Source organism: Myxocyprinus asiaticus, chromosome 8, assembly GCF_019703515.2.
Source record: "Myxocyprinus asiaticus isolate MX2 ecotype Aquarium Trade chromosome 8, UBuf_Myxa_2, whole genome shotgun sequence".
NCBI classification, from domain to species: Eukaryota; Metazoa; Chordata; class Actinopteri; order Cypriniformes; family Catostomidae; genus Myxocyprinus; species Myxocyprinus asiaticus.
In genome coordinates this window covers 15,299,622-15,309,930 of record NC_059351.1, presented here as the reverse complement: position 1 = coordinate 15,309,930, position 10,309 = coordinate 15,299,622, and the positions used below count along the sequence as shown (strand labels likewise).

The 10,309-nt window shown below is 40.5% G+C and overlaps 1 protein-coding gene across 1 annotated transcript; it reads right to left on the bottom strand.

The window, feature by feature from the left end:
* Nucleotides 1-6,081: 6,081 nt before the first annotated feature.
* Nucleotides 6,082-9,961, bottom strand: LOC127445435 (synaptogyrin-3-like). Its single transcript, XM_051705505.1, has 4 exons — nt 9,809-9,961; nt 8,461-8,695; nt 8,065-8,210; nt 6,082-6,975 (listed from the first exon to the last, which is right to left on the bottom strand). Exons 1-4 carry the CDS (start codon nt 9,908-9,910, stop codon nt 6,757-6,759), a joined length of 702 nt encoding a protein of 233 aa, XP_051561465.1. The 5' UTR covers nt 9,911-9,961; the 3' UTR covers nt 6,082-6,756.
* Between the last annotated feature and the right edge of the window lie 348 nt (nt 9,962-10,309).

The window sequence follows — 10,309 nt, the reverse complement described above, 5'->3', positions numbered from 1 at the left end:
ATCAACAACACCTCAGTTTGTAAAATCAAGCAAATATTGTGTCTACAGTAAGCACTCAGTATAGAAATCTATGGGTCAAGGCATGGTAACAAGATAGACGCTAACATACACTGTTGAAAGTATAACAGCAAGACTTAAGCATTATACAGTACTTGTTCACATAAGACACATGTCAAAATTGACACTAACGTCTGTGCAAAGTTACATAAAATTTTTCAACTCCTGTATTATATTGTATATTAGCTTTAGCAAAAATATAGGTGTAACACTGGGTTCGTGGAGAGGAAGAGAGGAGATGCAGGAGTAGATACTTTAAGTCTTTTAATAATAAATGCTGGAGTGGAACAAAACAATAAAGCTAAACATAATAACACAACATAACACTTCATAAACACAACGTAACACTTCAAGGACTGACAAATGAATGAACAAAACTAGAGGGTATTTAAACTCAAAGAGCTAAATGAGGGAATGGAATACAGGTGCGGATGATGAACAGATGAAAGTGATGAGGGCAGTGAAACATGGGAGATGTTTTAGAGGAAAACTTCAAAATAAGAGTCCTTGAAGAACGTGAGGGAGACAGACTGTGACATTACCCCCTCCCCCCATAAAGGGTGACTCCTGGCGCCAAAAGACGGATGAGGAGGGTAGAGTGACGCAGAAGGTGAAGAAGGATCCAAGGAGGATGATGCGGGGGCCTGGGGTGTGGCCACAGGGCAGGTACTGGGTCAGGAAGTGGAACCGCTGGAGGAGGAGACTCTGGGGAAGCGGGTGGAGCCGTGGAAGACTCTGAGGGTGGAGCTGTGGAAGAGTCTGAGGGCGGAGCCGTGGAAGAGTCTGAGGGCGGAGCTAGGAGAGGCTCGACGAAGGCAGGCAGAGCCATGGAAGGCTCTAAGGGTGGAGCCGTGAGAGGATCGAGGGGCGGAGCCATGGAAGGCGGAGCCGTGAGAGACCCGAGGGGCAGAGCCAGGGAACTTGGTGCCTGGAGAGTGGCCGACTGCTCGAAGGGCCAGGGTGGAGCCGAAGGTTCAAAGGAACGAGGTAGCGCCGAAGGCTCAGAGGACCGAAGCGGAGCTGGAGGGACTGAGGACTGAGGTGGAGCCGTAGGGAAGGAGGTCCCCAGTGAAGCTGGAGGCTCGGAGTGATGAAGCGTAGCTGGAGGATTGGAGAGCCAAGGCAGAGCCAGGTTACCGACTAACCAAGGCGGAGCTGGAGGGACGAGGGACCCCAGAGAAGCCAATTGGCTGAAGGACCATGGTGGAGTCAAAGGGACATAGAGCTGAGGTGGGACAGAGGGAACGAAGGGCCAAGGTGGAGTCCAGGGCTCGGAGGGTCTAGGTGGAATCGGAGGGTTTGAGGTTCCCCTTGACCATGGTTTCGCAGGGAGCAAAGGTCAAGCCGGTGACGTGGGAGGTGCCAGCTGACCAGAAGGAGGAGGAAGAGGAGGAGGAGGAGCAAATGTCTTGAGTGGAGCCAGAGGAGGAGGAAGGGACAGGGCACTGGACAGAACAAGGGTGTCCATTATGCTGGCTGGAACCAGTGGAAGATGAAGGGTAGTTAGGGTAGGAACTAGGGCAGGGAGCAAGTCCAGGTCTATTAGCTTGGCGAGAGCTGGCTCAGGGATAGTCAAGGCAACAGGCATTGGCTCTGGGACGGTCAAGGCTACAGGCACTGGCTCTGGGACGGTCGAGGCTACAGGCATTGGCTCTGGGTCATTGACCATGGCAGGCGTGGGCGCTGGCTCGTTAACCGTGGCAGGCATGGGTGCTGTCTCGTTGACCGTGGCAGGCGTGGGCACTGGCTCGTTGACCGTGGGAGGCTTGGAAGGAGTCGTCGTGGAAGGCTTGGAAGGAGGGTCTTCCTTGTGGGTCGTTAGAGGTGAGAGGAGATGTAGGGACAGTGTGGCTCGGACATTTTCTAAAAAGGGAAGATTCTCCACTTGCGGAAGGGCTGTGGGATGATGGAAGTTTAAGCCCATTCCATAAATGGCACAGAGGTAGGGGTCCGAGAGAGAGGAGGAAGTGATGAGTTGCCAGAATTTGATGGTGTAATCCAGGAGAGGAAGGTCTTGCTTGAATAATTCCATTAAAGGACCAGTCAGCTCCTTGACTTAGGTGATTTGGACGTGTAGGAGAGGAGGATTAGAGGGATCGCTGGAGTAGAAGGTGGAGAGTCTGTATTCTTTGTTAGGTCAGTCCTTCTGTAACATTGGGTACATGGAGTGGAAGAGGAAGAGAGGAGACGCAGTATATACTTTAAGTGTTTTAAAAATAAACGCTGGAGTGGAACAAACGCTGGAGTGGAACAAAACAATAAAGCTAAACATAATAACACAACATAACACTTCATAAACACAACATAACACTTCAAGGATTGACAAATGAATGAACAAAACTAGAGGGTATTTAAACACAAGGAGCTAAATGAGGGAATGGAATACAGGTGTGGATGATGAACAGATGGAAGTGATGAGGGCAGTGAAACATGGGAGATGTAGTCTGGAGGAAAACTTCAAAATAAGAGTCCTTGAAGAATGTGAGGGAGACAGACTGTGACAATAGGCTTTATATTTCTGTTTTTAAACCCTTCGCAAGGCTTTGTCCCATAGATTTACATTATATGTGCATTACCGCAAACACCATTTTGTTTGGGGTTTTTTTTACAAACTGAGTGACATGTCAAAATTATTTTCTGTGTTAAATGAAAATTTAGAACCAAACATTAATGAAACCTGAAACATTCCTTTAATATCAATGTAATTGTCATTTCAGTCTATCTTCTCTCTTTTTTTATTTATTTTTTCTGTCTTTTTTCTTACCTTCATTTTTGTCATTTTTATTATTTCTTTTCTCCTTTCTCCTTTTTTCTTTTTACTTTGCTTCTCTTCCTTTATTCCTCTCTTCCTTCTTTTGTCATTTTTATTATTTATTCCTTCTTTCTGCTTTTTTATTCCTTCTTTACATCATTTCTCCTTTTCTTTCATTAATTCCTTTCTCCTTTTTAATTCTTTCTTTAATTCCTTTCTACTTTTTTATTCTTTCTTTACTCCCTTTTTTATTCTTTACTCCCTTTCTTCTTTTTATTCCTTGTTTCCTTCCTTCTTTTCTCTTTTTATTCTTTCTTCTCTTCCTTTCTTTTTTCCTTCCTTCCTTCTTTCTTTGTGATGGCCACTTTTAACCCTGGCTAAAGCAATTTCATTTCACAAGCATTTCACACTTGTTATTTTGAAAAGGGGTTAGCACAGCTTTTACCCTGGGTTAAAAGCCCTGTGGTGCTAAAAGGTTACAGCAAGTTGTTTAGTTATGAAACACAGTAATATTTATAATTATTTTATCTAATTATAAAATATTCCATTAATGTTCTAAACCTTGTAAATATGCAAATTAGAACATTAACCCAGGGTTTAAAAATGTACAGTGCGAAATCTAAAAACCTAAATACCCAGGATTAATTACTACTCAATTATGCAGAGTAAAATATAAACAGTATGATACAACGAACAAGATAACCCAGGATTACGTTAACCTAGGGTTAAAAAATTTGTGTGAAAAGCCCTTTCAGTAAACATAAGTGATTTATTGTAGTTTACTCATTCACATAAACATGATTCTCCACACCCCTATGTTTTTATCATTAAAAAACTGTATTTGCTCATGAATTAGAGTGTGTTGGGAGGAATTTTGGAAAACCAAGGGCTGCTAAATAATTGAAAAGTGTCTTACTGTATGTATGTAGTGTGAGAGTGTGATGAAATGTCTAATAGGTATAACTGGGGGGAGGGGGATATATTTCTATCAGATCCGGCCCTGATGTAAATATACATAAAATTACGTAGTATGGAAAGTTGCTAATTTGTATGTACATTTACTGCTTTTCATGCTGTGTTCATTTTATGTTAGATAATAGTCTATCTACTGTAATAGTCAAATAGTCTATTGTATTTGTATATTTATTGCTTAAAAAAAGGAATGGGCCACCAATTTGTACCGTTTGTGGAATATGGCATCTTATAAATGTCACTTGTAATCATCTTAGCACAAATCTGCAAGCTTTTTTGCTTAATCATAACTTCTGTGTGATTACCTGGTATTAGCATGTGTGTTAACCAGACTGTATATTGCACTGATTGTTGATATTACATTGTAGTTACATTATGCATACAGTGTAAAAAAGCACATTTAGGATACACTGTAATAAATCTGGGTTTCACCTTTGAGAATGAACTGCAAATTCATTACTACTCACCTGTTTTATCCTAAACATTTGAAAACTTCAAAGTTGTTGTGAAGGGCTCTTATGGTACAGTATTTGGGATTATGAGAAAGGTTACGGCACTCTGTTTATTAAACTGGATTGGTTGGAAATATTTTAGGAAATGCTGTCTTTTGATGCCAAGTCCCATCCTACATTTGATTCTTGCTGAATATTCTGTTTCATTATGAAATATGTCACATTATAGAAGTTAAAGGTGGAGTAAGTCATTTTAATCCAATACACTTTTTGTCAAATTCCATGAATATCTCTTCACGGTCCGCTTGCTGTCCGTTTTGTGTGTGTGCTAAACAAAAATCTGCTGTTTGCACACAGCCCTGGCTCTGTAAATTTGAAAATAAACCAAATTGATCAGACTGATCCACACAACACTATTCCAGCATGCATGAATTTGGGGAGCGGAGCTTCTGATGGAGCATTGAAGGGAGGGGGCGTGTTTGTTTGGCTGTTGAGTTCAAATATCAACAGTCTTTCTCAGGAATCGCTTACTCCACCTTCAAATGGGTTTTGAATGCCATTTCATGTTGGTTTTAAACCTAAAAGCTAAGACTGTTTCTCAGTATTTCCTTTTCTTTTATCTTTTTATAAGAGGGCATTGTACTATAAAAACATACTCTATGTTTCAGAACTCAAAACTTCCTCCTTACTGCAAAAAAAAGCATTTGTTGAAACCAAGCTCCATATTGTGATGTCACAATGTGGTATACATTTGCATCTGAACTCCTCCACAACACATCAACACGTAGGCTGTGTCTGAAACCAGGAAATTGCTGCCTCCGGAGGCTGTATATGGAGGTGGAAAGGGATCAAGGCATGTCCGAATCCAATGTTCATGCCACATTCTGTCTACTGAGATACCTTCAACTGATGAATTTTTGAAGGCAGCATAGATGTATCCTTCGCTGCCTATGAAATCCCACAATCCTATGCATGCAGATCCACAGTGACCGAGCTGAAGAAAAAAAAATTGCGGCCGAAGAGGCCGTTGATAGCCAATTTGTGTATAAATGTACATTTCTATTCACTTTTTCCAACTTCTGATTCCATTTCTAGCAAGAAAGTAATATTGTAGTTATTAAATATACACTTTGTTATCACCAAAACTCTCTTGATTTTGCTCTTGTTATTACACCATTGTGGTTCAGTTGGACGCAGATGCGTTACCTTTAGTGGACACTAGATGGCAATAATCAGTTGCTGGTATCCTTGCTACGATGTGAAGTTATGCTGCCTCAGTAGCCTGTCCAAAACCAGTTTCTGGAGGTACCTTTGCAGGCAAATGCTCTCTGTTGAGTCATTGACAGGGCAGCAAGGCACCAAGACAGCTGCCTTTGGTTTCGGATGCAGCCCTACTTTACCTTATCACTTCCGTAGCCCACCCACTAATGGTGAGCAGTGAAATGACAAGGAGAGAGCAGGTCAATCAAGAGCAGAGAGCCAATCAAAACAGTGGACGTTTCCTATCAAGTCTTAAAGGAGAAGCAGAACAAAAATTGAGTGTTTCTGACAGAGGGTCAGAATGAGGGTGGGAAATGATCATGTTTTACAAATATATGACCGCATTTTGTGCAAAAACTTTACTAATATCATAGGTGAACCTCAAGGAACATATTAAAATAATAATAATTTTAAAAAAAAGGCATATCATGACCCATTTAAATATTTCTCAATCAACTGACACAAAGTGAAATTGAGTGTCGACAGCAAATGCTTCCACCACAGACCATTGCATATTAAACATTTGCACATAATGCCGTAATAAGCATATCAATGTACAGTACACAATAATGGTATCAAGTGGTCTGGTTCACTGTACTGATTTATCTTTATTCCGGACCTCAATGTACATATCGCTCCAAAGACTTTGATAATCATTTTTACTTCTTCCATTAACAAAATATAACTGTTACCTCTATGCTTTAGAGGAGATTTCAGTGTCATTTTACCATATCATGCAATTTGACAGAATTAGAGCAAGCACACACATTCACACACAATGCATTCAATGGCATTGGTAAACAAACACCTTAGATATTGCGTGATGCTGCTACCATGTTGATAGGTGTCAGTACAAGTCCAAGATCACTGTCATATCAATCAGCAAAACAAATAAAAAAATAACTTTGTGCCCCTTTAAAGTTTTGTCATGTCTTTAGATCATATAATATTAAATATGCATTACTACATAAATAACACATGGTAATTTTGACACAATGATTTGTTCCTTGTAGTCTAAATGTAAAATCTTTGTGTGGGTTATGACAATCAATGTTCCAAAACAGCCACATTTGCTCAGGTTAATGTGAAACTTTGTTCACACTTTTTTTCTAAATTATAGTGCACACTATAGAGGTGAACATTACCCCCTCACCACCCCATTGCTAAAATGCGATACATCACAATACATTTTGCTAACATTAAAAGCAGTCTTTACTCTGTCCTTTGTCACTGCTACATTCATCTTTTCCGATTGGCTGTGGATTAAAACGCAGGCGGGATGTTGTAGCCGGGGGGGCAGGTCTCTACGGTTTCAATGAGCGGAGGACTCTGGTAAGCGTTGACAGGGATGGTGGTCTGGCCGATGACATCATTGGAGGGGTATGGCTGCTTAGGGGCTTGGCTGGCCACATGCTCAGCAGTAAACAGTGTCATGTCAGTACCGAGCAGGAAACGCTGAATGGCGCTCACGGTAAGGGCCGCCTAGTGAGGGTAACCAGGATTATGTATGTTAGTCAGATTAGTCACATGTTAGAGAGAAAGATAATTAATACTTATAAAGTATCAAGTATAGTAGCACAACAAGATCACACGCTTAATTTGATATGTTGCTTCTGAAAGTTCATGTACCTTGAAATCAACCCCATTCAGCCAACTTACTAACAAGCACCATCTCCCATTACATTTTTGCATCAACTCAAATGTGTTTGCCTTTTGTGTGGCGCTACTGATTCACACAGAAACAGGTTCTGGTCTTATGGAAACCAGGAAGTAATCGTGTTCACATAAACAATGTTAAGCCTGATTTGGAGAATGCATTTTCACTCTGAAACAAAATTTTTACTCCACTGGTGGTTAGGTTTAGGGCTGGGGTTTGGGTTAGGGGGTAGAGAAAATAAAATATGCATACCTGTCTGTATTACATCATTTAGAATCTAAAAATACAACTCGCTTTTGGCACTACTTTGTGGACTTTTTACCCCGAAATTGGTCATTTGAATTTCAGTAAACACAGACCGATTTCAGCAGCAGAACTTTTGAATTACTGTCACCGAATTCACTGTATAATCAGCCTGAGTATCAATTATTAGGGAAACCTGTTTGAAAAACAATCATTATTTTTGTATATATATATATATATATATACTGTTTATACATACACACACATATACAATTACAATTGTCAAATGTCATCCAAAAACTGTTTTTGTACCATTTGTACCATCTGGTATTTCTTCTAAACATCCATTTCATTTGTTAGTAGTACACACCTCAATACAGACAGCATGCACAAACAGTATTGCCATTCGCTTTCATAATATGGGTGCCCTCTACTTTCTACTGTCAGCATATTTTAGTGTTCACTTTAAAGTAACATAGGAAATCTATACTAGTGAAAGGCTGTTAGGCTGTTTGGACAAAAGCATCTGTTTATCCTCCATAAAGACAATGTTCTTAAACCTGTGCGCTGCTAGTAGACATGAGTATGCCTGAAACACAAACACCAATATTAGCTGTCAAATATGAGTGCTATTATAACCATGTGTTTTGTAGGAAGGTATGGTGTCTTACCCAAGTAAGGATGGAGAAGAACGAGAAGGCAATAGCTGCTCGAGCAGCGTCTGATGCCTGCTCTAATGGCAGCTCTTTAGGGGACGTGTGACTCCACTGATTGGCCAAAAAGCAGAATCCTACAAACCAAAGGAATGTCCAAAATCCTGAAGAGATGAGATGGGAAAGTGAAAAAGAGCTTAAGAAAGAGCCTGTTATATGTGACTGAAGCCTAATGTCAAGTAGTGTGTGTGTGTGTGTGTGTGTGTGTTTCATTCTCTAACATACCAAAGTGTTATATTTAAGCTAATACTGTTACAAGAGGTCATCATGTTATAGTGCCACGAAGTGATATATACAGTACAGTAGATAGGTTAACAGGTGTGTCGTGTCATAGCTTTTATGCGTGTGTGTTACCTGAAAAACCCATCTCCAACAGCACTGCTCGCTTTCTGTCTTTGACACTGCTGATCTGGGGAAAGTAGACGTCCAGGACCAGGAAGAAGACACTTGCTATGAAAGCCATGATTCCTATAGTGATGCCATAGTTACATGCATCTGCATTCTTATTAAAGACACAGTGCAGTCGCTCACTGCCCATGTTCACATATCCCTCATTTATTATAGAGGCAAAGACCACCATGGAGAAGATCTAGAGATAGACAGAGAGAAAATAAGCAAAGAAACAATTTATATTTAGTGGCTATAAACAGGACTACAAGCTTCATTCCTGACCTAATGTTAAATTCTTGAAAGTCTTCAATTATTTGTAAGTATCTAAGTGCAGCTTTTCTTCTCTTATATTATACATGATAAGTGGAAGCGCCACATACAGTAATTCTCTTTATTGATGCCGCACAATACTATGAATTTCTTAGCAGCACACGCTCGGAAGGAATTTCATTTGCACCTCAGAGAGAAAATGTGGCTAATTCACACTAATACAACAGATTACACATACAACCACACCCACTCAAACGGAACACCAGAGATCACCAAGAAACACAAATATGTGCAGTCTATTTTGTGTGTGTTTGAGAAACAGTAAGAGTAAATCATTGACAAAGCTCAGGTATCATGATGTGGTGTGCTATTTTAGGCAATGGAACTCTGTATGCTGATATATACATCACATCACACAGTCAGTCATCACAGAAACAGAAAGAAGGCATATCATTTGCAATTAATAATGCTTGTGTTGTTTTTTCCTTATTAAATTATAAGAATCAGAACCAGAATCACCACCCAACTTAAATATATCAAATCAAATTCAGACATGTTCAGACATATTGGGAAAGAAAGAAAGAAAGAAAAGTTTCTGAAAGCTTCTTACACTCTTTTAAGCAGACCCAACATCAATGTATTATGATTTTACAATAGAAAAAGTGCCACACACATATACATAATTTACATAAACTCTTGTATCTCGTTTGCATTGGGTGGAATAAATATTGCAATCGATGTCACTAAAGCGTAATCTAACACGCAATGCGTGCGTCATTACCACAGCAACATCTGACGTGATCGTGCACCTAAAGAACACAGCATCCTATAATAACACCCAATCATTACAATACATACAGGACCCCTTAAAGCAGTAAATACGTTATAATGAATATTAATAATACTAGAAACAAGCTTTCTGATGCCTGATGGAAAATCAACGCCGTATAGTTAAATAATCGTTTGGCCAATAAAAAAGGAGAAACTGATACCACATACAGTAGTTCTATTAATCATATACCATAAATATTATTGCTCTTACCCATGCCAGCACTCTTAGGATAGTCTGAGGCTGTTTGACGAAGGCGATCAGATCGAAGGCCGAACCGGCTCGCCCTGCTCCAAACGAGCCTGCTCCATCCATCCTCCCAGCAGCGGTGCGATACTCTGCGGAAGAGGGAGGCTGAGCGCGTTCACATTGTCTGTCGCGCACACCCACTGGAGAGCGCGCGACCGTTGCGCACAAACCAGAGTGTTGAGTCTTTTGAATCCGTTCACCAAAAAGAGTCGTTCAGTCACAATATTTGCAGACCTTGCCCTAGTAGGTGGCGACAGATGTGTTATTTGTGTCATTAAATGTCCCATGTCGTTCACGACCGAAACAATGGAAGTGAACGAGAACGATACATTCACTTTAAAGATTCATTCAAAAACACTGATTTGTTCACGAACAAAATAATACTGAGTTTGTAGGCCTACGCTCAGTGGCGTATCCAGGACATTTTTACTGGGGTGGCCAAGATGGGGCACAGACCTAGTGTGG

What these genes read in the sequence shown, in the direction of transcription:
- LOC127445435 (XM_051705505.1), bottom strand. Translation starts at nt 9,910, where the DNA reads ATGGATGGAGCAGGCTCGTTTGGAGCAGGGCGAGCCGGTTCGGCCTTC. An exon ending in GTTGGAGATGGGTTTTTCAG is followed by an intron (nt 8,211 to 8,460) that starts GTAACACACACG and finishes TCATCTCTTCAG; the next exon opens with GATTTTGGACATTCCTTTGG. An exon ending in TCTTCTCCATCCTTACTTGG is followed by an intron (nt 6,976 to 8,064) that starts GTAAGACACCAT and finishes TACCCTCACTAG; the next exon opens with GCGGCCCTTACCGTGAGCGC.